Consider the following 26,331-nt stretch of genomic DNA (forward strand, 5'->3'; position numbering starts at 1 on the left):
ATTTTTTTAATGAACGATTTTTAATGAACGATTATGTTCTTTGTAACTCATATGATCTCATGATTTTAGTTCCAATCAAATATTTTACTAAAACAGTATGATTACCATCAATTTTGTAATCATTATATTATTGGAATATTCTTTTTAGTTAGATTTGCTTTTTTCTCTGTACTTTACTTATTATTTTCTTGGATTTGCGTACAGTCTTAAAAGTGGATTTACATTATTATATATATATATATTATATATATATATATACATTATATATATATACATTTTAATGTACTATTTTATAACTAAATTCTCATGTTCAAAACTACGTTAGACGTTGGGCGGTGAGTCCGGGCCTATCGAGTTATCAAAAAATCGGGTAGTACTCGGAAACTATGCGGAGCCTAGTTTAAAATATAATGTAATATATTTATAATATATTTAGCTAATTTTAAACATAATTACACAAGTTTTTAAACATAATTATACAATTTTTTTATATAATTTTAAACAGTTTCGTTTTGATTTGTCAGATTATAGTATGTTTGGTACAAAAAAAATCTTTAAATGCAGTATATATGTGTTTGTTTTGGGTTTGATAGTTAATTGTAATTATTTAATAGCGAATTACACAAAATCTGTCAATAATGATTAAATAATTAATTGTGTTTAAATTTGATGCGAACGAAAAAAAACTTATTTGTGGTCAATTCGAGAATTAGGTGGAATTAGACGGAATTAGGCCAAAATTAGGCGGTTTTAAGTGGGTACCTACTTCATCGATTTGGTTATATTCGTTATGGTCAATTCCCGAACAGCGCATAGTCAGCTGCGTTTTTGAACACGGTATGAAACATTTACATGACACCTGTTTCTCTGAATAAACCTTAGACTAGTTAGACTTGAGTGGCAAGGTACGTCTACTAAACTAAATCCTCTTTTTGTTCCTCTGTTCTTCAGAAAGATTCTAGTTTTGCTCGCAGACTCGGTTTCAGATTCAATTCTTCTTCATATTTTGTTTTATTTTAGTGTTGTTCTGACAAAATCATCTAGAAAAAGTTTTATATGGACCATCGACAAGACAAAACTCAGTAATCTTTTTTTACCATATAAACTCCAACAATAATTAAGTAAAAACTAAGTTTCACAACATATCAACATTGCATCTTTAGATTCACATCAAAATGTAGTTTTGAGAGAAATTCAAAACAAAGATTCTAGGAAAGGTTGTTGTTGGATATGGGCCCAGATTATCATTAGGACTCGATACTCGATTCGGCCAGTAGAATAACCGCCGCGGGAAAAGAAAGAACGGCCCTGCAAGAGTCCAACTAACGGAGAGTCGGTCGACTTACCTACCCGCCAAGACGATCTGACATACGCAAGAGTGTCAGAAAAGAAAGAAAGGCGTTACATCCTACTATGATTACAAACGTAGCTGTCAACAACTCCGCCGAACACTGTGATGGGAGAAGATGGGGTCGAAACGAAGAAGAGTCTATAAAAAGGGAGCAAGAGGAAGACAGAAAAGAAAGATAGCTATTAACGACCAATTTATTTTCTTTGTATTTTTCCCTTTCGGCATTCAGCTTAAAACTTTAATAAACAAAAATTTTGGAACCCTAAACACTACTCATTAGTTATGAACATTAGGAAGTCGAATTACAAGCTGGCATAAAGTTGAAGCCTTAGGCACAGATTCCAACTCCTTGATCCTCACCAGCTCTTTCTCCCTGAATCGACGACCTTTTGAGTGAACAGAGATCTCAGCCGTTTTTAAACAAGCAGCGTTCTGCAGGATGTAAAGAAGGACTTCTTTTTGTCCCTCAGTTCCTTTGTAGCATCTCCATTCAAAAGTTTTAAGATGGAAGGACAAGCATTCAGGAACGGAACTCGGGTTAGGGAACGAAAGTGGTGGATCCGTGAACTCTTGGGACTTACACAACCTATACGGAGGGACAGGCCATTTCATAATCCAGTGTATCTCACGAAGCTTGAGAACTTGTAGTTTAGGGGATTGTTTGAGCAAATGCAGAAGCAGATTACGCGATATTCTACCGTAAGTAGATAGTTCCAGATGACGTAGCCGCTGAGAAATTGTTTCCGCAAGAAGCAGAACCTGCACGACACAAACATGGAGTAACCAAAATAAGTGTCCGAAATAAAACAGGAGAGATATACATGGCAAGTTTTAGATATAGCAAAATGAAACATAGTCTTTTTCTCCAAATTTTATACATAAATCTTTATAACCCCCAACAAGAAGACCGGCGAGATTGATGATGGTGTTGTGAGGGATGTGGTCACCCTCATCGACAGTCAGATGGAACAGGAAGTGTCTCAGCTTCAAACCGAGGATGACGATTCGACGGGATCGACCGGCTTGCCTCGGGTTCGGATCAACCAAATCGTTGAAGCGGTAAGTTCATTTTTTAAAGTTCAATCCATTTTTATATTATTTAATTTTGACACTTTCTTTTTCAGTCGGTTCCAAAGAAGAAGGGCCGTTTGTTCGGTTTGGCTCGTAGGTCTCCCTCGGTTCCGTCTGCTTCTGCACCACCACCGTCCTATGTTGATCAAGAAGTCCTTCTGAGTCAGATGAGGGACAAGGATGCTCGCATATCTGCGCTGGAGTCATGGTGGCGAGTCAAGAGGCGGGCTGGGAGGCACAGAGGAAGCTGAACGAGCAAATGATGGCGATGATGAGGAGCATGAACCCGAACGCCAACGTGGACTTCCCGACCATGCCAGACCCAGACTTCCAAAACCCGTAGTTTAATTTCTTTCAAAAACTCGAAATGTTTTCTTTTGGTTTGTATGATTTTGAATTTTAAATAATATGTTTGCAATTTAAATTTTAATTTTATATTTTCGAATTTAAAATTTAAAAATATTTTTTCTAAAAAATATTTAAAAAAAAAAAAAAATATTTTCAATATATTCCGAGGAACAGCTGTCCTCGGTATATACCGAGGGAAGTGTTCCTCGGAATATTCCGAGGGACTGTTTCCTCGAAAATGTTCGAGGGCTGCTTTCCTCGAAAATTTTCGAGGAAAATGTCCCTCGAAATATTCCGAGGAACAATGGTCCTCGAAATTTTTCGAGGAAAACTTCCCTCGGAATTTTCCGACGAACTTGTTTCCTCGAAAACATTCGTAGGTCTTTTCCCTCGGTATAATCCTCGGTATATACCGAGGGAATTGTTCTTCAATATATACCGAGGACCTCTTCGACGAAGAACAATCCTCTAAATATCCTCGGAATTATGTTTCTTCGAAATTCCGTCACAAATTTTCGAGGACATTTCGAGGGAAAATAAAATTTCGAGGAGTTTTTTTCGAGGGACATTTTCCTCGGTATTTCGTTGGAATACGCTTATTCCGACGAAATACCGAGGAAAAAGTCCCTCAGTATCAGCGTGTTTTCTTGTAGTGTAAGAAGAATTTTTTTTAATTAAAATTTAAAATAAGACTGGCTGTGAAAGATGATGTGAGTTACCTTGGTAGGATATAAATGTATGGAAAGAAACTCCACGGAAGTAAGAAATCTGAAAAGGTTGTCAGTTTGAGAAGAATCAACAAGGAGACTAGCCTCCACCAACTTGGGCCGTTCCTCATAAAACTCGAAATTGCTACCGTTGATGTATAAATTTAAGTTCTTCAAAGAAGGAGCATTAATCTTGAACCTAGAGGCCTTGCTAGGATAAGTGCTAACAGAAGAATAATCTTTTATCTCCAATCTCTCTAGAGAAGGGACCGATATGGTGAATACAGATTTGCAAGCGGTAAATGAACAGCAACAGCGGAGGTCAGTGGTAACGGTATCCAAGAAGAGCTCGTCAAGAACAGGACAAGACGATACTAGCCTGCAGAAATATTCTTTCCCATGGAACCTCACACGTGTGAGGTGTAGACTTTTCATGGACCGGAAACAAAGCGATGACTTACCAGAAAAATCAAGACGAGTGATATTGTAGAGTTTCAGGACCACGAGTTTTTGGAAGACTGTGTTTGGGAGTTTAAGATGATAACTCGTCTGTTCCTTCTGTCTAATAGTTAGGGTTTGGAGAACTGGAGCTTCATGTAATTTCAGTGACCTTCTACAAAATTTTATAAAGCTACAAGATTTTGCATCGTACTCAAGCATTGGCATCATCTTCCACACAGATGTCCATCGTTTAGAGAGTATGCTTGTATTAACTGCTTCGGTTATTGGGACTAGTGAGAGGATTCGGAAGAGCAAATCGTCAGGTAAATAACTGATCCTATCAGAAACTGTAACATCTTCGCCGATCCCTATTTTTGCAGCTTTCTTTTTATCTTTCATCGCCCCCAAAAGAAGAAGCTGAAACTAGACTAGAGATTGGAATGAGGAAGTTAGTCAGTTAAGAAGGAGAGATAAAAACCCTAATTAGACTTGGCGACTCAGATCATCAACCTTAACAAATTTCTTTTACTTTTTTTTATATATATCTAAAATGTGGGCTTGAAAGCCTGAATCTAAAACCTTCAATCTATACTTCAATCCACCTATCTATCTATACTATTATTTGCGAAGTCATTTTTCGCAGCGGAGCTCCCACGTTAAAAGTTGAAGTGGTTAATATCGATTGTATCCTTAATGAATAAAAAGTATATATATATTAGCTAAAAATAAAAAAGAATTTAAAATAAATTGTTTTTTATTTAACATCTATATTTTCAGATTTTGGATAGTTCTATTCTACTATTATTTGCGAAGTGATTTTTCGCAACGGAGCTCCCACGTTAAAAGTTAAAGTGGTTAATATCGATTATATCCTTGATGAATAAAAAGTATATATATTAGCTAAAAATAAAAACGAATTTAAAATAAATTGTTTTTTATTTAACATCTATATTTTCAGATTTCGGATAGTTCTTACTATTATTAATTTTAAATTCGTTTTTATATATTGTGTTGTAATCCGAAAAAACTTTTAATAAAAAAGTTCAAAATTAAAAAAGACACATATTATTCAAGTAAAATTCTTAATTTATATAATCAAAAAAATATTAAGTGATTTTTAAGATTTATTTATTAATAGTGAAATATAATGAATGAAACATTTTTAAAATTATAATACGTAAGAATTTTCAAATGAAAAAAAATATGATTTATAACTATAATATTTTAATTAGTTATGCATATATTAATAAATAATTATAAAATGTTTTTGTCCCCATAGGCGGACGAAACACCTAAACCCCCGTTAGATAGAGCAATTAGGAGCTGACGTCATCAGATAATGGTCTAACCTCATTTATATGTTTGGTTTTATAAAAAGTTAATTTTAGTGACAAATGTATGTGTATTAATTAATATGAATAGAGATAATATGATCATGTATATAATAAATAGTTATATATGATATGTACTATAATTAAAAAGTTATTTTAATAATTTTATGTTTATCTATTAGATTAGATAATGGAACGTAAATTAATATAATACAACTTTTGGCCAAAAATAAATAAAACAGTTCTAATATATATTATGTTGTTATCTGAAAATAGTATTTTTAATCATAAAGATTAAAAAATTAATTTCAATAATAGTCATGCATATATAAACTTATCATGATAATTATTGAAATAATAATAATATATGTATCAGTAAATATTTATAAGATTATTAAGCCCGCATGAGCGGGCCAACCATCTAGTCTACTCTATTAAAACTAAAATACAAAATAATACTTACTATTATTAAGTGGATATTTATGGATTTTTATTCTTTTTAATTAGTTATAACCATTTCATTATTGTTTTTTCTAATTAACTAGACTTCATTTATTACAAAATACTTCATTAAACATAACTTACCTATTTTTTTAACGCTGATTTATTACGATATTACAATTACGAGAAAGTTTACATAGACGATTCGACAACCGACAATACTACCTTCTTTGTGAGGATCTACACCTAACTGCATCATCCGAACTGTCCTATGAAAATCTCATGACCAAATTTACTTGCATCATGTTGAAGATCTCTTGTACGCTTCTCTTCTGTAGACTGTATTAGTAAATCGTTCTCTCCGGGACTTGAAACCGATTTTATTAAATTGCCTCTCTTCTGTAGTCTGTAGTCTGTATTAGTAAATCGTTCTCTCCGAGACTTGAAACCTAGATTTTATGAAATCTGCAAGAAATTGCATAGTCTGGAGTTCGAACCCCAGACGTGGTTGTAGAAGCTTTTAAACATTAAACCTGGATTTCATAAAACTTACCTATTTTAAAATGTTTTATTACATCTTCATTTTTCAATCTTCCTGATTATTTCATTAATTATATTTACTATAATAATTTACATCATGTATTTTACGTGTTAACCATAATAATTTTATAAGTTTGAATGGAATTACGTCGTGAGAAATTCAAACCAGTTAACAAAAAATTATATTCGTTCAGAGAATCAATTAGACATAGGCATCAATACCCATTCAAGTACAAATTGTTTTTTATATCAGTTTTCTTTTTGTTTTAAAATTAAACTCCTTTCATAAATTATAAATTTTCAAACGGGATTCGAGTCGGATCCTTCCATGTCCGGATAGGTTTATAGGAACCTAAAAATATCTAACCAACCTATATGTTTAAAAATGTCAATAAAAATTTATAAAAACAAATATAAATATCAAAATCCACACAGACGCGCGGATCAAACTATACTATTAAAACTAAATATATTTTAGAAATAACTTTTTCATCCTAATAATTATAACTTTTGTCACTGAATTAATAATTATACTAGATTTTAATATGTGATTTCAAAGCGCACATTTGATTTTTGGGGTAACATATTAGTTGGTATTATGTACTATTTTTTTAAAATTTTGATCTACATATTTATGTTAAAAACAAATATTTAGTGTTTTCATATCTAACCTGGATTCGCGGTTCAACATGTAAATTCAATGGTCCATATATAATCCAGTTTAAATTAATAAAAGTTTTGTTAATTAATTTTTTTTAAAACCCGATAAAAATATAAAAATTATTATTAACTTGTGACATAACTCTAGTTGATCCATTTAAAAACGTAGAGAAAACTAAAAAATGTTTCTAAAATTGAAATTTATATAATTTTAAATTTTACGTAAAGTTGAAAAAATATTAAATTTGTGACTTTTTTACTTTGATGAATTTTTTATTATTCAAAAATTATAAAATAAATATAATATTATAGAAAACCAAGATTTATTTATATGACAATATTCATTTGTTTTGTTATTTATATTGTTTGATGAATAAGTTTAAAGATGTCGGATCATATAAGAAATATTTCAAAGTATTTATTTATTACTATTGTGAATATATAAATTTAAATCACTTAGGGAAATTAAGATATCTTAGCAATTCAATTAAAATATATTTTTGGTTAAATAAGTTAGGATCTGTAGGACATTAATGTTTGTTTATATAAATAATATCATTTTATTAAAAATAACATTAATAATTGTCCCATTTAAGTCGAGAATTTATGGTAGTTTTGTTATAAATATAAATAGATTAGGCTTAAAGGAGTATTAATTATATTATATAGTTTTTAAAAATGTTATTACCAAGACAGACAAGTTGGGTCCAAAAATTGTTTTTCTGTTTTAATAGTATTGATAAATTAATTAATCACAAATCATTTATTTAGTTAGATTGTTCTCAATCCAAACTTACCAAACTTAATTATTAACCAAAAATAATTCATTTTGTATCAAAGTTACCAAACTTAATTGGAAGAAGAAGGAACTATCCGTCATGGTATCATAGGTATCTTAGTGATAGTTGATTAAATCTTCCTCTTTTTGTTTGTTATAATATTCCAGTGTTGTTCAGGCATAATCATCTGGAAAAAGACTATGGACAATTAACATGACAAAACTCAATATTCTCTTAGAACCAAAGAAGCTCCTCTGTGTTCTTTCTGTCAACGAGGAAAAGAACTTCCAATAATAATCAGGTAAAACTAAGTTTCCAAAAAACAAGAACATTGCCTCTTTAGATTCACATGAAATGTAGTTTCCGAGGGAGATCCACAACAGAGATTCTAGGAAGGTTAACCCGACTAGTAAGTCGAATCACAAGCTGACATGAAGTTGAAGCCTTAGGCACAGATTCCAACTCCTTGATCCACAGCAGCTCTTTCTCCCCGAACCGACGACCTTCTGAATATACAGAGATCACAGCCGTTTTTAAACAAGCAGCGTTCTGCAGGATGTAAATAATGAATTCTTTCTCTTCCTCAGTTCCTCGGTAGCATCTCCATTCAAAAGTTGTAAGATGGAAGGACAAGCATTCAGGAACCGAGCTCGGGTCAGGGAACGAAAGTGGTGGATCCTTGAACTCTAGGACACGAGGCGACTTATTCAACACTTGTGTTGAATAACGTATCTCCCGAAGCTTGAGAACTTGTAGTTTAGGGGAATGTTTTAGCAAATGCAGAAGCAAATTACGCGAAATTTTTCCATAGATGCATAGTTCTAGACGAAGAAGCCGCTGAGATATCTTATCCGCAAGAAGCAGAACCTGCACGCCACAAACATTAAAAGGATTACCCCAAAAAAGTGTTCAAAACAAAACAGGACCGAGATACAGGGCCGGTTTAGATATAGCAAAATGAAAACATTCGCCTTGTTCCTTAAAATTTATAGAGTTAATATATATACAAGTCTTAAGGTTCCCAAGATGTAAAAAGAAAATGTTTACTAAAGTTTAGTATAATGTTTACCTCTGTAACATATAAATGTATGGAAAGAAACTTGACTGGGGTAAGAAATATGAGAGGCTTGTCAGTTTGAGAAGGATCAACACGCAGAGTAGCCTCAACCAGATTTGGCATAGCACTAGAAATCTCGAAACGGCCAAAGCTATTGTAGTTGATCTTTAAGTACTTCAAAGAAGGAGCATTAATCTTGAATCTAGACTCATGGCTTTGATGACTCTGAACCGGAGTATAATCTTTTATCTCCAGTCTCTCTAGAGAAGGGATCGATATGGTGAATAAAGAATCGCAAGCGGGAAATAAAGAAGAGAGCCTTATGGCAACACTATCCCAGAAGAGATCGTCAAGAACAGGACAAGCCGACATAAGCATGCAGAAAGATTCTTGGTCAAGGAAGCTCACAAACGTGAGGTTCAGACTTTTCAAGGACCGGAAACAAACAGATGATTTATCTGTGAAACCATGGCAAACCATCGTGTAGAGTTTCAGGACGACGAGGTATTGGAAGACTGTATTTGGGAAACTACTTGGGAGTTGTAAAGAATCAGAGCAATCTCTCAGTTTCAATTTGAGAGTTAGGGTTTGGAGAACTGGAGTTTCATGTAATTCCAGTGATCTCCTAAAAAAATTTAAAAAACTACGAGAAGGACAAGAGTTTGCATCGTACACAAGCATCGGCATCATCTTCCACACAGATGTCCATCGTTTAGATAGTATGCTTGTATTCACTGCATCGGTTATTGGGACTAATGAGAGGATTCGGAAGAGCAAATCGTCAGATAAATAACTGATCCTATCCGAGAATTTAACATCTTCGATCCCTATTTTTGCAGCTTTCATCGCCCTAAAGAAAACCTTGAAACTAGAGGAATTATCAGTTATGAGTATGAAGGAAAAATAAAACCCTAGTCGGACTTTTACGCCAGAGGTCATCAAGCAAAAAAAATATTAGACTTTTTAATTTACCTAAAAAAATTCCAATTAACAGCATACAATAATGGGAAAATAACCAAAAAGAATATTCTTTTTTTGGTCAAAACCAAAAACAATATTTAAGTTTCCATTTAATTTACTATACTATCTCACTAGATTTTGATCATATCAATAATCTTTTGTATGAATATTTATATAAGATAGTGTATAAAATTTATCCGGAACCCAAAAAGAATAAAAAATTAAAACCAAAACCGAACTGAATTTAATAAATAACCAAGATCATCTATATCTAAACCGAAAAAACAAAATCGAACCGAAACTAATTCAAAAATAAAGGGGTACTCAAATTTTAAAATAAAAATTATATAATTAATTTATAAATAACCAAAATATCCTAAAATACAATTTATAAACTGAATTACACAAAATAACAAATTACCCAAATATTTTTATCCAAAATTTTAGGAATTATATATGAATGCCAAGACCTAATATTGTATCAACATTTAAATGGTACGAAGAAAGCATTTTACTTATAAAAAATATCTAACTACTTTTCTTGGATACCCATGTGATTTATAGACGAATTAAAATATAGTTAGTGTTTTCCTGTATTTTTAATAGTACATAAATTAAATAAACTATTTGACCCGAATCGATTTTAAAAACATTAGATATAAGGTAAATGCGTTGAATTTATGTAAAGCATTTTAATTTATAAGTTTTGCAATGATTATTTTAAAGTTACATTTGGGAGTTTTGGAATTAAATTTATAATTAAATAAAGTATAATTGACTTAACTATAAATGTTAAGCATAATTTCTACATAAGTTAATAATTTGTTTGTCAGTGAGAAAAATAGTTTAGACTCAACTTATATATATAATTACGATTTGATATTAGTATTTTTATATTTTGAATACAATTAGTACCATTATAATTTGAATGTAGATATTTTTTTCTCATAAGCATATTATGGGGTTAGGTATGTTAAGAAAATTAAATTTATAGTTGTTAAAGCATCTCCAATAGAGAGTTTTACCCATTAAAATTCTAAATATACATATATGTGTATATGTATATATTATATATGTATACGTAATTATGAAGTCCATTACTTTATGAGAAACATAACCTAAAGTTAAAAAAAAAACATTTTCAGAAACTTTGAGTTGGATTTTCCGTAAATTGATGGATACCATAATTATATACGTATATATAATATATATGTAAATACACTTATATAATGCATATTGAGAACTCCAATAGGTAGAACTCTCCATTGTAGCAGGTGCTCTTGCTGCTTTTATTAGAGTGTCAAGGGAATGTTTGACATAAACTATCGAGAAGAGCACGTGTCTATGTATTTACAAGAGCAATTATTGTCTAAGACCTTAAATAAAATAAAATAAAGGTTGAAGGACAAAAAACGGGGGCTTCTTGATGATGCGGAGAAATCAAATCCGCTAAAAGCCATGGCTAAAAAGACTCGGTTGTTTGGTTGAGGAAGTAGGATTAAAGGATTATAGTGTTGGTGTCTTTCCTACTTACTCACAAGATACAGATCAATGATAAAAATAAGCTACAAGCTAACTAGACAGTTTTAAACTCTGGTCAGCCCATTGTAAGCTCACATGCTATGAAACTCCTGGTTGCAATTTTTCCACTTTCTCAAACATCAGGAAAGATAGCTCGCATTGTTCAAAAATATAAATAGCCATTTCTTTCTCTACTTTTGTTCCCTCATAGCATCTCAACTCAGACGTTATGATGAAATGTAAAAGACAAACATTCATGAACACGCCTCGGTTTGATCCGACAAACCTTGCGATTCTCAACCATCACATGGTCCTGCGATCAAATACATTTCACTGATAAAACAGAGAAACCAAACATGATTGAGAAATTTGGTCTTAGAGAAGAAATGAACCAGTACAAGCTTGAGAGCTTGTTGTTTAGGAGAATGTTGGAGCACACTCACAAGCATATTTGTCCAGCTATCTTCACATGAACATAGCTCCAAAAGCACAATAGCAAAAGTCCCTGACACAAACTGCGACAGAGATCATGCGAGACTACTTCATTTTTCATCACTATCCAAAATCATCAAATATTTGTCCTGGCACCAACTTAATTAAAACAATACGAATACGTAAAATGTCGTGAAAACTAAAAAGGCTCTTGATCAATTTTTTGGCTAAGCAAAGGGTCTTTGATCTAATTCGGAAATTTATCAGTGACTGGAGGAATATGCGATTAACCCTGATTCTTGAATTGGTTAACGACACATGGTCAAACATATGATATGAGTTTATGGGTACGTTAATTTTAGACTTCCAAACTTATATATGCTGCGCCTAATCTCACCACTAAAACTTGGTAAAATTGACCCGTTAGCCCACTTAGAACATTTAAGCATCATATATATATTAATGGGTAAATTTTATTTTTTAAGGACCAAAATGTAAAATCTTACAACTGAGGGACCAAACTTAAACTGGAGAATTAGCGGGTTGAGCCAGGCCCTTGCAGTAGTGCAAGGCATTGACGACTCAGGAAAGCCCAGATAGCAAGCTATCTTAATAAACTTTCACCCTCAAAAAATAGAGTTAATATCGTGTGACCCAATGGGCCACATATCAGATATTAAACTGATAAGAACAGATACTACACTTGATCTTAGCCAAAAGGCCGAGAAAGGTATGAATTTTCCAGTCGCCTCTCCTCTTTATTTATACTACTCCTCATGCCTTACAGCTTGTTCCGTTGGCGATGTGGGACATTTAGAGATTTAGGACAAAACAAAACACTCTGTCTGTTCTAGCGGGTTTGTAACCGACAATAGCGTTAAGCCTAAAAGCCAAATCTTTGTGAGAAAAACTGGGTTTCTTCTTCGTGAGAAAGCTTTACAGATCGAAATAGATAGAAAACCAATTACGCAGCAATCTTTATAAAATAGAATTGTATAGTATATTACAAACTTCATTGATCATCTACACAAAATTCTCAACAAACAAACTTCGACATGAATCTTAGTCTCATTAACAAACTTGTACATATAAACCGAAACAATACTCATTAACCAACTCTAAATACTCTACAAACTCCAAGAGCAGACTCTTTTCCCTGTGAAGATTCTAGACTTGATTCATGACAACGTCTCCTTCTAACATCCGCAACACCTTCATGTACGAGACACAAATTCCAGAGACAAAGAAGATTAGCACTCGGAAAAAAATTGATTTTAAGTTTTTTCTTTTAAAAGTGGCAACAAACCTGAGACATTCGTGGCCTTGAGTTAGGGTCACGGCGAATGCAAAGGTAAGCACATAGCGCCATACAGTAAACTTCTTGCTCGGAGTAACAATTCATCAGACGCGGATCAAGAAGCTCCTTGATGGCTTGTTTCTGCAACAACGGTCTTGCCTGAAAGCAAAACAAAGAATGAATGTTTCTTCTTTACAAAGCATCAGAGCCTTACCCACTGAAACTTTTTTTTTTAGCTTTACCCATTCGGTGAGACATTGTTGACCTTTAGGACGTTTAATGTCCATAGCTTTTCTTCCTGTGATAAGCTCAACTAAGACAACCCCAAAAGAGTACACATCTGCCTTCTCTGTAATCTGTCCGCTTTGTGCATACTCAGGTGCTAAGTACCTAAAAAAACATAATAATACTTCAAGCTTCAATTAACGTGTTCAACAAGTAAATCAAGAATATCTCGATGATTATGCGATAACAGTACCCAAAAGTTCCAATCACTCTTGTCTCCACTCCTTTATCTCCTTCTGGTTGCCATCTCGCTAATCCAAAATCTCCAACCTAGACATTGTTATAAAGTTTCAATCTTTGCACACACGCAAAAAAGAAGACAAAGCTAAAGATGATTTATATTACCAAAGTCTCAAAATCATGAGTGAGGAGAATGTTGTTAGGACGCATATCCCTATGAACAATGCAACCAACTCTACATTCTTCATGAAGGTATCTCAACCCACGAGCTGCTCCAACCGCAATCTTTTGTCTCGCTGACCATCCTAACGGTTCTTTCCCCAAACCTAAAAAACTTTCCTTTATTAGCAAGTTTTTTTTCAAAAATGTTATACACTATACCAGAAGTAGAAAGTTTTACCATAAAGATGAGAATGTAAAGAACCATTGCAGATATACTCATAAACCAGCAATCTTTTCCCATCCTCCACGCAAAGTCCAATGAGCATTACAACGTTCCTATGCTGTGCACAGCTCAAGACCTCAACTTCAGAGCAGAACTCTTTGTCACCTTGTGTGCTAGCAATCTTGTACTGTTTCACAGCAACGATCTGACCATCTGGTAATGTTCCTCTATGAACCGAACCAAACCCACCTTCAGCCAAGAAACCCCCTTTAGAGAAACCCTTCGTTGCGGTCTCCAGCTCGTTATAAGTAAACCATCTTGGAGGGTTTCCGAATCTAGGTGCCTTGTGTTGGCATATGGAACATAGCGGAGGAGGTCCAGGAGCTGGCTTTCTTGATAAGGAAACCACTTCTCTCACGCTTTTGTTTAAGCATGTATCAGTTTTACGGACGTCAGGTTCTTTCTTGGATGAACCTAGCCTTAGAACCGAAGCAAATCTTGATTTTCTTGGAGTTCCGGTATTATGAGGTTTTGTTACATCACCACTGGGACTCAAAATGTCAGATGTTATCACAGGACGAGAAGATGAGGAGGCCATTGATATAGGACTCCACTTTTCACCATCCGACTCAGTATCAGATTCAATGAAACTCTTGTTTCCATCACTGACCCATGGATTAAGGCCCTCAAAGAGTTGTGAAGCTAGAAATGGGGAAGCTCCAGCATCAGAGCTAGATATAGATGAAGTCCCCATTTCAGAACCTTCTTGGTATGGACTGCTGGCTGGAGTCACAAACGGTTCCCTCAGCTTTCTACCTTGTCTTGAGCTTCTCCGGGAGACGACAGACTTTGAAGTTAACCTGGAAACAGCTTCTAGATGCTCTGTATCTGCATTTTTCACCAGATTAAGACGAATAACCTTTGGCTGTGACTTCTTGAATACCACAAGATTGCACTCAATTTGGTCAATACAACATTTCTTCTCATACTTCAGTCCCCTGTTTACAAAATATTCAGAGACAAAAAAAAAAGTAAAATCACAACTCAAAAGCTATGCATTTACAACACAACACACATATATGTTTTATAGTCTTTACCTGTCTAGAACCACCCAGTTTGAGTTAGATTTCTTGGCCTCAGCAGCAATGACTCCATCAGGTGAAGCAAAAACAATCTTGATTCTGACATTTATCTGCATAGTTAAATCAAATAAAACTCTTTATGAATCAGAGTAACTAACCAATAGAAATCTGTTATCTTTTAAAATCTACATGAATAAAAGTGAGTCATGTACCTTGTCTGCATCATAAACATTGTGTAACTGGAACATCATCTGTGAACAAGACTCGTGAATATCATCTTTCTGGTCTGAGTTTGTTCCAGCAAAAAATCCTCCATGGCCTAATGCACAGTTGGTGGTAAGTCTCGAAAACCCCCAAATCTTTTTACCTAAAAGGCCATTACAAGAAAATGAAATATTAATTAAGAATCAATATAAGAAGAGAGAACAAGTGGCAGAGCTCCCTAGTTCTGCCTTTTCAAAATAAAAAAAGAGACAAAGTTTGTCACCACTCAAGACCAAGAAGCTGCCAAAGCAAACAAGATTGTGAATTTAATGACAAGGAGAGATGATTACTTGAATAATTGGAAGGAACAACAACAAGAAGTCTGATTCGATCTCCAGGTTGAGCAACATGAGTTAAAGTCCAAATAAGAGCTGATTTTGAGATTTCCTTTGAAGCTCTAACAGCAACTATTACTTTCTTCCCCACTACAACACTTTTCTCTCTACAACCCTTATGCTTCATTCTCAAGACTAAGAAATCACAAACCAAGAACTCCAAAGAAGCCCTAACTTCTTGTGTCGTCAACCTTTGCTTGCACACACTTTTAGCACTTCCCACTTAATGCAAACCCATTTTTTTTCCTGGAATGAGAAAGTGGAAGTGTCACGCAACCCAAGATGCTCTCAGAGTGAAGCTCACAAATAAAATGAAGTTAAGAAACTTACGCGTGTGTGAGTGTGTATAAGTGTGTGAGATTCAATGTCTCTAAAAACTATACTTTATGTGAGAGACCCAAGAACAACAGATACACAAAACACGACAGCACAAGAACCCACACACTTTCCCTCTCTCTCTCTCTCTCTTAATAGAGCCAATCCCTAGACTCTAAAATTATGTTTCTCTCACTCTCTATCCCTCTTTCAAAGCATTGGTTGGGTTTAGTTAAAAGACTATCTTTAAGCTCCATGAAATGGTGTGAGCATTGCGTTGCTGTAGACAACAAGACTCATCTGCTTATCCTTTGTTGGTTGGTGGACCAGAAGCTGGATGAGGTAAGTAAGATTTTGGATTTTCAACCCTAATATCTTCGACAAGATCAGACGAAGTTGGTATAGGAGAGAACAAATGAAATGTCCAAACGGAAGATTTTAAAAATAAAATCTTAAGTAAAAAGGACAAATTAGAAGTATTTTGGATTCCTTCTTCCTCTTTCTTTATTTTGTCACTGCAATATTATTCCAAGAAGGACAAAAACGAATAAAGAAAGATTCACGAAGGACTCTGCTTTATTCTAAAGAGAAGTAAAAAGAATCCAATGGATAATCCTTAATTCATTATCACACTTTTTCCTTGAATGTTTTAAAGATAAGACCGTTTGTTTCTTCATTGTCAAGTTATTCTCATCATGTATTCAAAAAGTTTTATAGTAATAAAAGTAAAAGATGATTATATAACTAAGGAGGTGAACGTTCCACTTGCATGATTTTCATGTTGCTTTATATATTTCAGTGGAGAAAGTGAGAAAAAAGGAAAATTGGGTAAAGATGATTTGTACTTTATTAAAGAATGATAAGGTGCTTCAATAAATCAACTGTAGTGATGTAATCGAATATATCATGCGTCATATTATCAGAAATGAATATAAATATTTTGTGATTTATAAATGAATATATATAATATTCTGTAAGACTTAACCAAAGTGAAAATATTACTAATCAATAAAAATATTTACTTTTGAGATGTTATAAACTAACAAAAGAAGTCCTTCACTTAAGTCATAACATGTTATCAGTAGGTTGGTCAAAAATGAATTCGGCTATGGCGCTAAGATAGAAAGAAGACTACAAGCAGATAAACATGTTACCGGTCTTGGTGTTAGGGGTCCTCTGATATCCAGTTGAGTTGAGGGATCTGATCTTGGACTAGTTAAAAAAAAAGTTCTGGTCATCTGCGTCATCTCTGTCAACTTCTACTAAAAATTATCATCTTTAGAGCTAACTGTCACATTTGTTTAGCAAACCCTTTCTCAAAAAAAAAAAAACTATCACATTTGTCTCCTTGCGTGAATTACAAGTTAAAGTGGTCTGACCTTATTCTTATCGATAGAGTACAAAATTATTATAAAAGTAAGCGATGTGTTGTGTGATGTTTGATGCAGCTTCCTCTCCAGCTATCTCTAACCTTCTGTCTGATAACCACAGCTTGTCCTTCTGCAAGGCAAATGCACAAGATGTGCGTTTGGAATGGTGACCTCGGGAGAAAAAAAACTAAGGAAGAATCATATGCAGCACAAATTTATTATTGAAATTAATGGATTTACACAATCTGCTGAGTCCAATCACAAAAGAATTGTTACAATGTTACAACAACAAAACATTTTACATTTACAAAAAAAAAAAAAGAAATAATGAAACAACATCCGTGGCTTCTTGACTACAAAATAATGTGTTATAAGGATGACTTCAATGTTCTCCTTCTTCCTCTTTTCCTCAAATCTCTCTAGTGTTTGCTCTATATATCTACAAAAGAGCCCTAAGATTCTCCCTCAGTAAAACTACAACGAATCAGTAGCTGCACACACTTAACCCGATAGGCTTAAGCTTTAATCCCATGTTTCAGGAGAGAGAAGGTCAGGTGAAATGCAACAAGGGCTAAGAGGACTTCTAGGGCTCTCTGCAAAACAAGATGGTTTGTATAATCCATAACCCATCAAGAAATATTCCACTGGGACCAACATTGCATGTGGTTGCTCTTCTGTTACCATTGAACCACATGCCTGCACCTAAAAATTTTATCCAGAGATATTGATTAGCGTTGGAACATCCAAATGTAGAAACCAATTAAAGGTTTTGTTTTTGTATGTGTTGAAAAAAAAAAAGACTTGAGGATTTGGTTTTCTCAAACCTTAACCAAAGCACAGTATCCTCTATCCAAATTTGCAGCCATATGAACAGCTTCTGAGTAGAAAGGAGACTGATCGCCAATAAAGATAAGTGTCCTGCACTTTAGTTTCTTCAGTCCACTTGAGATGTCAGGTCTACTGCAAGAGCAAATGTTTGGTTATCGTAAGATTAGGCCATTCTTAACTAAGCCTAATTTCATTAATTTGGGCATAGTTATTTACATTTCTAATATTTATCATTTACAGTTGACCAGTAGAGCAAAGTTAAGAAAAAAACACAAAATGGGGCGTTCCGAGAATCGAACTCGGGACCTCTCGCACCCAAAGCGAGAATCATACCACTAGACCAAACGCCCATATTGATTGACATGCTTAGCTTTATACTAATATTTTTCTTGGCCAAGAACGGGTCTATTTAACACCAAAAGGTCAGAGATCTTAGCGAACCTCAGCGTTTATTAAGCAAGTTCTCATATTCTTAAACACAAAGTTATATGTTGCTACATTTTTATGTACTCTTAAGTCTATACGTTGTTGAGACATGATGAATATGCTAAAGCATTCTCTTCAGCTAGCTCTCTTGCAGAGACAGAGTCATCCATTTTCTTTATGGATGTTATAAGAGCAGTGGAAAAACACACTCATTTGTTTCCGTGCTCTTATAAAATCCATAACACCTTCCTGCACTTTTGTAATAAAAACTCATTTTCAACTATTTCTGATCAACGACAAATAACTCTTTTATCGGTTGGTCTCCTGTTTTTAAAGAGACCATTACATGATTGGTGTCTGGATATTGAGTTGAAGAGTGGTTTCCCCAGACAATCACGTTCCTCACGCTGCTCAAGGAAACATTCAGCTTCCCCGCAAGGCGAGCCTGAGCTCGGTTATGATCGAGACATGTCAAAACAAGTACTTCATCTGTACCATTTTAAGTGATGTTTAAAGTTTTTACACAAAATTAAGAAAATACAAATTTCTATGCAATTTATTTTGGTTACATAAAATTGCATTAAATAAAATCAGTCTAACTAATAAAAAAACATGTAGTATTTTGTAATTGGTTGTAAATTTCAATTGACATTAAATTTTATTTAGAAATGTAAGAACCTCGCTTATTATGAAACAAAATAAAATGCTTAAACATCACTTAAAATAGTACGGTGAGAGTAATGTTTTCTTCAGGATGGATGGTGCAAACTCTTTCAAAACCAGAGCATTTGTGTTGCCAGGGTTTGCTACAATAATGTATTTTGTTAAACTGTTAAAATTTATTCTGTTTTTATTTAATCTACAGCATTTATACACTACCATATCCATGTAGAGTTTCAGAAGAGTATCTAACAAAATCTCATACAAGATACTTTTACACTCTCTTTCCAATTTTCTTTTTATTATTTTTTAAATGTTAGATATTGGATCAAGAACAAACCAATAATGCTGCTCTAATAGATTCTTTCTACATAATTAAAAGGTTACATATATATTATTATCATCTTCCATGACAAAGCAACACAAAACAATAGAACTAAAATTTTCTGAATGACAGAAGTATAATAACTTCTTCCATTATATTTTAGAGTACAATTGGCTTGAAATCCAAAAACAATGATACCAAAGTGCCATGGAGTGGGTTTTAGAGTATCGAGTTAGTTAGGGGATAAGTTGTGTGTAGAGCAGTGGAGAAGCTAGAGAGAGAGGATTGGGTGCATGTGCACCCATAGTTTTTTTGTAATTTCAAAAGTTTCCCATGCAAAATTACATAAACTAGCTAGATAATTATGAAAACTCTGTTTAGTGCACTCATTATCTAATGAAAACCAGTTTATGCCCCCACTATAATTAGCCTCTAGCTTCGCCCCTGGTGTAGAGCATGCAATTTCTCTATATATTTTACGAGTAAAATACATAGTAAAGCAACAAATGGGTGTTCAAGTATATGTTTCAAAAGTTTATAAAGCTAAGAAAAACAAGAAGAGAACAACAAATTATATGGAAAACTTATAAAAGGACATAACCTGGTACTTGAACAAATTTGCCTTACGTAAACCAAAGTTTTACAAGAAAGACATGGTATCTATGAAAAGAAACGTCGCCGAGTAGTGATCCTCAAAAACTTTTTATTTGTTTCGAATGAAACGTTCTCTGTACAAATTACAAAGATGGGCAATCCGGTTTGTTTTTGACTCAGATTTAACTGGGCCGTATAGGGGTCTAAAATTCCGACATTAATGCCACAACAAGTAAGCCCACTAAAGCCCAAATAAATCATTCTAGGTTTAACTCAGTGTTGCATATATATGTTTCCTTCTCCGCCGTCGTCGCCTTTCTGTTCTCTCGACGTTCTTCAAGCCCTAAGGTAATTCTCTCTCTCTTCCTAGCTTAACTCTGCGTTCATTAATATAATGATCTAGCACTGGACAGATCTGTTTAATTTACGACAAGAGAATCTACTTTCTAAGTTGTTCTTTGGTAATGGATAATGGCAGGTAAGAGTACATCACAGACAAAGAGAAGATGTCTGAGAAAAAGGGAAGGAAAGAGGAAGTGGTGACCAGAGAGTACACCATCAACCTCCACAGACGCCTCCACAGCTGGTTATCTCTCTAAAAATTTACTGTTCATGTTTTAGCTGCTTAAAATAATTTTGGGCTATTTGGTTAGTGTCTGAAAGATTATATGGGCTATTTGGTTAGTGTCTGAAAGATTATATATCAACCGTTACACCATAAAAAATGTAATCTATTTAAATTCATGGTGTTTTGGAAATGTTGTTTTCTGTTTTGGCGTTCTTGAAGCATATGAAATTAAACGAACACTGAATATTGTTTTGGTTTCGGATTTAATTTGCAAAAACATTTAATTTTTAGTGTATACTTTTTTATTAATAACAGAACTTAGCCACTATGTAAAGATAAGGTCTTGTATTATGATATTTAAGGGCTCTTTTGCTGATCACTTTGTTGACTTGTAACAGCACCTTTAAGAAGAAGGCACCAAAGGCCATCAAGGAGATCAGGAAGTTTGCCGAGAAAGCCATGGGGACAAAGGACGTTAGGGTGGACGTGAAGTTGAACAAGCAGATATGGAGCAAAGGAATCAGAGGTCCTCCAAGAAGGATTAGGGTCCGTGTTGCGCGCAAGAGAAACGACGACGAAGACGCAAAGGAAGAGTTTTTCTCACTCGTGACTGTTGCTGAGATCCCTGCTGAAGGACTCAGTGGACTTGGCACTAAGGTCATCGATGAGGAGGATTGAGAAGGGACTAGTCCTGTCATTTAGACAAGTTTTGTGGGTTTTTAAAAAAATTTCTTGTTGTTTTCGTTCAAAAAAAATCTTCGGTATTTTCTTTGTAGTATGACTTCGCAATGCCTAATGCAGTTTATTGGAAAGACCTTGAGATGAACCTGTTTGTGTTCTTGTCTTCTGCATTTTATTTGAAATTTGCTAATAATCAGGGTGTATCTGAGTTTTGCTTATGCAAACAAATCTACCTAAGCAGAGCTTCGGTTTGAAACGAAATTATATATGATTTCTTGTCAGATTAAATGCTAGGAATCTAGTATATTTGTGAAATGAGTTTTAACATAGACAAAGTTCGAATCTACGAATGCAGCATGCTAAAATCTAGTGAATTCCATGTCAGGTTAATTACCTTTGTAACGAGGGAATACATGACAGCCACTCTTTTCCATCATCGTACCACCAAACCATAATGATTTGCAATGAATATTATAGACGACCTCTTATGAATATCAGCAAGAAAAAGAAGCTAAATGCTAAGAATCTTGTATGGTTTATAACTGTGAATTAAATTAAATGGGAAACATGGATGTAGGCCTAAAACTAGTTAACGTTTTGGGTTTATTACGCTATTCTTATGATTTCGCTTTTAGATAATATTAAAAAAAATGAATTAGCGTCGACAGCAGGATTCGAACCTGCGCGGGCAAAGCCCAATTGATTTCGAGTCAATCTCCTTAACCACTCGGACATATCGACATTTGGTGACGGTTGAATCCATATTTACTTTATATAGGTAAAGCATGTTTTTTTCTAAAAGATTTTTCATATTGATGTTTGAGAGAGAGAGAGAGAGATTAAACACCCAAAAACATAAAAGACAGATATTATGATTACACACTTTTATATCACTTACATCTCTTTAGATCTAGAGAGAGCACATTATTGATTTAAAACACCCAAATACATAAAGATAAAAAGCACCCAAAGACATAAATATAGATACATAAACAGATAATTGACGAATATCTATTCCTTAGACAAAAGCATTTCGTCGATGTCTTTGGCCATTTTGACACACAGTTTGAGCAGAGACTCTGGGTGAGCCACGTTTTCGTCAATCCTCTCGTATGACATGTTCCATTTCACCACACCTCCAAGTCCTCCTTTCTTAGGGGTTACCTGGATCTTGAATAGGAAGTTCTTGAACTCTTCCATCAGATCTCCCTCTATCACTCTGAACTTTATCATATTCATTTTTGGGTCCACTGCCTCGATCATCTCCCTAGCAAACTTTGGCTTCCCATCTACACCAAAACGTAGTGCTTACCAATCAAACTTCTTGCGTCTAGCACACTAGAAATGTAAAATAGTTTTGATTACCATAAAAATAGTTCCAGGTGACGAGAGTGCCAACTCTTCCCATCTCTCCCTCTTGCACACTACATCTCTGGACACTTTCAGGAGAGGCTTTAGACACATCTTGTGGTCTCACTGCAAACATGTGATAGAATTTCGTGGCCGAAGCTTTGATCTCAATATCTGCCTCAACCTCTCCTTGTAAAGAGGGCTTCAACATTGCTTGTGCCATTTTTTCAAATGATCAAATACTTCTTTAGTTTACTTATAGAATGAGAGTGAGATAGTGAATGAGTAGACCTTATAGCCCCTTTTATAGAGCAGTTATGAATAAGGTGACAGATCGTGGGACTTAATTAGCTTTATTTACTGGTGAAATTTTTATTCCTTACTGTTAAATAATTACACATATACATCTATCATTACTTATGCTATTTGAAATATGTCGAATTATCTATCATCTAGGCAGATATTGAGATCAGCATTTTGATATTAGCATTTGGTACTGCATGCTTCCGTTTTCAGTTTGCTCCTAGTAAACATTAGGTTATTGGTTATTATTTTATTGAATTTTTGATTTTTGGTATGTTTTTATTTTTATTATTATTTTTATTTGGTTATTGGTATGTTACTATATATATGTTCTAATATTTTATACATACCATTTTGTTCATTTTATGCTGTAAACTTTCAACGCCTTAAAACATATACGGAAATGAAAGCCACCACAAAATAATGGTTGAGGATGTGTTGAAATCCAGTTTCAAGAACATTAATTGTAAAAGAAGAGACTTGTGGAATGTTGGAATATATATGGTCCCTTACGCAACTTAATGTATCATAGACCAACTTGTTGATAACAACTAAAGATTTTTGAACTCTATAATTGTGGGTATTGATTCCGTGATGTGTCTCTTCACTAAAGCGTATCTAACAAAGATAAACGTAAAGCCATCTACAAAAAATTCTCAAAATCATAGAAATTGAGATCATGACTTGAAGTCGCGCTTGTAGAGACTGCAACGAACACATTTTTATCTAAACATATCTTCTCCTATACCTATTCCCATATCAAAAAACAACCTTATATATCCATGTTGGGTCTTCTTTCAAGAACATTCTACAGCGCGCTTGTTCTTGTATGTAGATAGTTAAACATGCATCAATTTGAGACGTGTAATCATGTGATAGATCCTAATTCGTGTTGCTGACAAATATTGGTGACAAGAGGAAGAGACATGGATGATTTTGTGGGACTTTTTATAATCCGAGTAAAAAGAGGGATTAATCTTGTTAGTCGAGAATCTCATAGCTGCGACTAGGCTGCTTACCCTTTTGTCGTCATAACCATGTGTAGGAACTAGGAATCCACAAATCAGAACTGACAATAACGATAAAAATGGGATGCTAAGGAAATATATAGCGATAAGAAATCTATTTCCTTAACTTGTGGTATGAAACGTCGAACTACCAACTACGCCTTGCAATAAGATATCATAATCGCTGGTGTATCTCGTGAGTTGCTTATATATTGATCTTTATTGGTACATGGTCTCTTGTGGAACTGTTGATGAAAAACATTCAAAGATCTAGTGAAATCTCTACGAAAGAATCCAAAAGAATTACGAACTATTTATACAAATCCAAAAATATCAAATTATACAAAAGAATTTACGAAAGTATTAAGACGAAGAGCTGATGTAATGCAATAAATAAAACTAATCAAATGAGTTTAACTAGAATCAACAGTAACTGTGATACGATTTGAAGAAATATATGTAAAATGAACAATTTAAACAATCTAACTGTTTGTGAGCAAGATCCAATCAAAATGTAAAAGAAACAAAATTAATCATAATTAAAATGTTAAAATAACCAAATTGATTAGATATTATATATTTCAAAATTACAAAATAATTAAAATGTTATAATATTATTTAAAACAAAATAATATATATATATATATATATATTATAAAATAAATAAAATTAAAATTAGAATATTAATAATTTTATAATATGTTTATTTTGTAAATATTTATACTCGTGTATGAGCACGGAAAAATTAGTTTGTGATAAAAAAATATTTAGAAGGCATTTCACATTCATAAATCTAGAGGTGATAATGTTATTATTATATTACTATGTGTAAATGAGATGAGACACAGAATCTTCCGATATTGATCAAATAACCAATTTCCATAGATTTATCAAAGGACTTAAGATGGTGATGGGCCTTAAACCTAATAGTAATTGTGAAGTATGGCTCAAGTCCAGACTTTTAAATACAATACAATAAGGCCCTCACACATAAAGAAAAACCTTTTAAAATATTCAATACAATAAGGCCCAAGAAACTTCGTTGACACGGTATAAATACATATCATCATCACGAAAGCCCTAACTCTGAGATTAAGCACACGTATCAGCTTACTGCGGCCGTCAGGAGAAAAAAAACAGTGACGCAAAACAGCCATGGGTAATCCACAGAGCTTCTACATTTCTGCACTACTGCATTAGTGAAAATCAAATCGATTGATCTGTTAACGAGTGATTGTTTGTGTTGATCTCAGGCAAAGTTCACGGATCCTTGGCTCGTGCCGGTAAGGTGAGAGGACAGACACCGAAGGTAGCGAAGCAAGATAAGAAGAAGAAACCTAGAGGACGTGCTCACAAGCGTCTCCAGCACAATCGCCGTTTCGTTACCGCCGGTAATTTATCCGATCCATGTTTAAATTATTTGTCTGATTTTATTACAAAAGTTAGTTAAGATCTCATGTTTATAGATATAGCTCTTTGCTGAGCATACAATAATGTTTAATTGGAACACTTATCTATATATATATATAATCAATTGACTTATGTTGGGTAATGGATTTTTTTTGTTGCAGTTGTTGGTTTTGGTAAGAAGAGAGGACCCAACTCTTCTGAAAAGTAGACGAAGAAGAAGATATGATAACATATGCTTGAGGAAGTTTTTCATAATGGCTATTTTGTGCATTTCTCTTCTTATGTTTTAGTCATGTTTTTTTGGAACTAAACTTATATATCCTTTTGATTCTATGCTATGAATTAAGACTTTACTCCTGAATCTGATTCTCAACTTTCAATTGCTATAGTTTGATTTTTTTTTTTTGGCGAGTTTACACCAACTACAGGTTTTATCATTTAGTTTGAATTCTAAGACCGATAACACGGTAACGGTTTATTGAATGATATGGTTCTACTGTACGGATAATGGAAGCATCCAATAAACTGTGATTATGATGTTCTTGAATTGCTTGGGTAATTCTATGTAATGCACCGGTGAACTGTTTTGTGAAGAATAAATAATAAAACCTGAAAACCCAAAATAGTGCCAATCTTCGATCACTTCACACTCTCTGTCTTTGTTGAAGCTGAGAAAAATCTGTAAAATCTAGGAGAGTTCCTTCTATTGTGACTTAATCAGGGATGACACTGAATCCTGAAGCCATTGCCTCCGTGAACCTTAGGAGTTGATTCTGAAGAAAAGTTAAGAGCATAGGATAGCAAGGAGGAAGAAGATGAGGAAATACTGATCAACTGATGCTTAAGTCAATTCAAATAAGAGAAGACTCCAAAAAGCCCGATTATTTACGAGAGAAGTATTTTTATTTAGGCCTTTTAAGAGAAAAATACATTTGAGATTTGTTGGAAAACATGGATAAAAAAACGAAAAAAATATAATGTTGTTTGAACATGGTTAGTAGTATACTAAAAAAATAATAAACTTAAT

At 33.8% G+C, this 26,331-nt stretch overlaps 6 protein-coding genes and 3 non-coding genes across 9 annotated transcripts; 2 read left to right on the forward strand and 7 right to left on the reverse strand.

Moving 5' to 3' along the window:
* Positions 1-3,444: 3,444 nt before the first annotated feature.
* Positions 3,445-4,406, reverse strand: LOC130508630 (putative F-box/FBD/LRR-repeat protein At5g56810). Its single transcript, XM_057004225.1, has one exon. It carries the CDS (start codon positions 4,315-4,317, stop codon positions 3,445-3,447), a length of 873 nt encoding a protein of 290 aa, XP_056860205.1. The 5' UTR covers positions 4,318-4,406.
* Positions 4,407-8,014: 3,608 nt separating this feature from the next.
* LOC108841287 (putative F-box/FBD/LRR-repeat protein At5g56810) lies at positions 8,015-9,658 on the reverse strand. The gene is made up of 2 exons (XM_057004226.1): positions 8,739-9,658; positions 8,015-8,536 (listed from the first exon to the last, which is right to left on the reverse strand). Exons 1-2 carry the CDS (start codon positions 9,570-9,572, stop codon positions 8,015-8,017), a joined length of 1,356 nt encoding a protein of 451 aa, XP_056860206.1. The 5' UTR covers positions 9,573-9,658.
* Positions 9,659-12,177: 2,519 nt separating this feature from the next.
* Positions 12,178-12,373, reverse strand: LOC130508801 (U2 spliceosomal RNA). Its single transcript, XR_008942980.1, has one exon. It is a non-coding gene; the product is annotated as a U2 spliceosomal RNA (small nuclear RNA).
* Positions 12,374-12,603: 230 nt separating this feature from the next.
* LOC108842771 (inactive protein kinase SELMODRAFT_444075) lies at positions 12,604-15,781 on the reverse strand. The gene is made up of 9 exons (XM_018615792.2): positions 15,423-15,781; positions 15,081-15,235; positions 14,884-14,978; positions 13,802-14,784; positions 13,567-13,727; positions 13,415-13,491; positions 13,179-13,326; positions 12,946-13,095; positions 12,604-12,851 (listed from the first exon to the last, which is right to left on the reverse strand). Exons 1-9 carry the CDS (start codon positions 15,592-15,594, stop codon positions 12,807-12,809), a joined length of 1,986 nt encoding a protein of 661 aa, XP_018471294.2. The 5' UTR covers positions 15,595-15,781; the 3' UTR covers positions 12,604-12,806.
* Positions 15,782-18,258: 2,477 nt separating this feature from the next.
* TRNAP-UGG (transfer RNA proline (anticodon UGG)) lies at positions 18,259-18,330 on the reverse strand. The gene has a single exon. It is a non-coding gene; the product is annotated as a tRNA-Pro (tRNA).
* A 1,910-nt stretch (positions 18,331-20,240) lies between these two features.
* Positions 20,241-21,379, forward strand: LOC108842776 (60S ribosomal protein L31-3). Its single transcript, XM_018615799.2, has 3 exons — positions 20,241-20,333; positions 20,464-20,571; positions 20,952-21,379. Exons 2-3 carry the CDS (start codon positions 20,492-20,494, stop codon positions 21,229-21,231), a joined length of 360 nt encoding a protein of 119 aa, XP_018471301.1. The 5' UTR covers positions 20,241-20,333; positions 20,464-20,491; the 3' UTR covers positions 21,232-21,379.
* Positions 21,380-21,893: 514 nt separating this feature from the next.
* Positions 21,894-21,975, reverse strand: TRNAS-CGA (transfer RNA serine (anticodon CGA)). The gene has a single exon. It is a non-coding gene; the product is annotated as a tRNA-Ser (tRNA).
* A 111-nt stretch (positions 21,976-22,086) lies between these two features.
* Positions 22,087-22,871, reverse strand: LOC108842774 (MLP-like protein 31). Its single transcript, XM_018615797.2, has 2 exons — positions 22,600-22,871; positions 22,087-22,523 (listed from the first exon to the last, which is right to left on the reverse strand). The coding sequence occupies exons 1-2, from the start codon at positions 22,805-22,807 to the stop codon at positions 22,246-22,248; spliced, it is 486 nt and encodes a 161-aa protein (XP_018471299.2). The 5' UTR covers positions 22,808-22,871; the 3' UTR covers positions 22,087-22,245.
* A 2,078-nt stretch (positions 22,872-24,949) lies between these two features.
* On the forward strand, positions 24,950-25,665 carry LOC108842777 (40S ribosomal protein S30). Its single transcript, XM_018615800.2, has 3 exons — positions 24,950-25,053; positions 25,148-25,285; positions 25,466-25,665. The coding sequence occupies exons 1-3, from the start codon at positions 25,050-25,052 to the stop codon at positions 25,510-25,512; spliced, it is 189 nt and encodes a 62-aa protein (XP_018471302.1). The 5' UTR covers positions 24,950-25,049; the 3' UTR covers positions 25,513-25,665.
* Positions 25,666-26,331: the final 666 nt, after the last annotated feature.

The sequence above is a fragment of the Raphanus sativus genome, chromosome 2, assembly GCF_000801105.2.
Source record: "Raphanus sativus cultivar WK10039 chromosome 2, ASM80110v3, whole genome shotgun sequence".
In the NCBI taxonomy this organism is placed as follows: Eukaryota; Viridiplantae; Streptophyta; class Magnoliopsida; order Brassicales; family Brassicaceae; genus Raphanus; species Raphanus sativus.

Coding starts and splice junctions, on each gene's coding strand:
- LOC108841287 (XM_057004226.1), bottom strand. CDS start 9,572: ATGAAAGCTGCAAAAATAGGGATCGAAGATGTTAAATTCTCGGATAGG. Junction 8,537..8,738: donor TACATTTATATGTTACAGAG/GTAAACATTATA, acceptor TGTGGCGTGCAG/GTTCTGCTTCTTGCGGATAA.
- LOC108842776 (XM_018615799.2), top strand. CDS start 20,492: ATGTCTGAGAAAAAGGGAAGGAAAGAGGAAGTGGTGACCAGAGAGTAC. Junction 20,572..20,951: donor CACAGACGCCTCCACAGCTG/GTTATCTCTCTA, acceptor GACTTGTAACAG/CACCTTTAAGAAGAAGGCAC.
- LOC108842771 (XM_018615792.2), bottom strand. CDS start 15,594: ATGAAGCATAAGGGTTGTAGAGAGAAAAGTGTTGTAGTGGGGAAGAAA. Junction 15,236..15,422: donor TGTTCCTTCCAATTATTCAA/GTAATCATCTCT, acceptor ATGGCCTTTTAG/GTAAAAAGATTTGGGGGTTT. Junction 13,728..13,801: donor TTTACATTCTCATCTTTATG/GTAAAACTTTCT, acceptor AAAGTTTTTTAG/GTTTGGGGAAAGAACCGTTA.
- LOC108842777 (XM_018615800.2), top strand. Junction 25,286..25,465: donor TCGCCGTTTCGTTACCGCCG/GTAATTTATCCG, acceptor TTTTTGTTGCAG/TTGTTGGTTTTGGTAAGAAG.
- LOC108842774 (XM_018615797.2), bottom strand. CDS start 22,807: ATGGCACAAGCAATGTTGAAGCCCTCTTTACAAGGAGAGGTTGAGGCA. Junction 22,524..22,599: donor CACCTGGAACTATTTTTATG/GTAATCAAAACT, acceptor GTTTTGGTGTAG/ATGGGAAGCCAAAGTTTGCT.
- LOC130508630 (XM_057004225.1), bottom strand. CDS start 4,317: ATGAAAGATAAAAAGAAAGCTGCAAAAATAGGGATCGGCGAAGATGTT.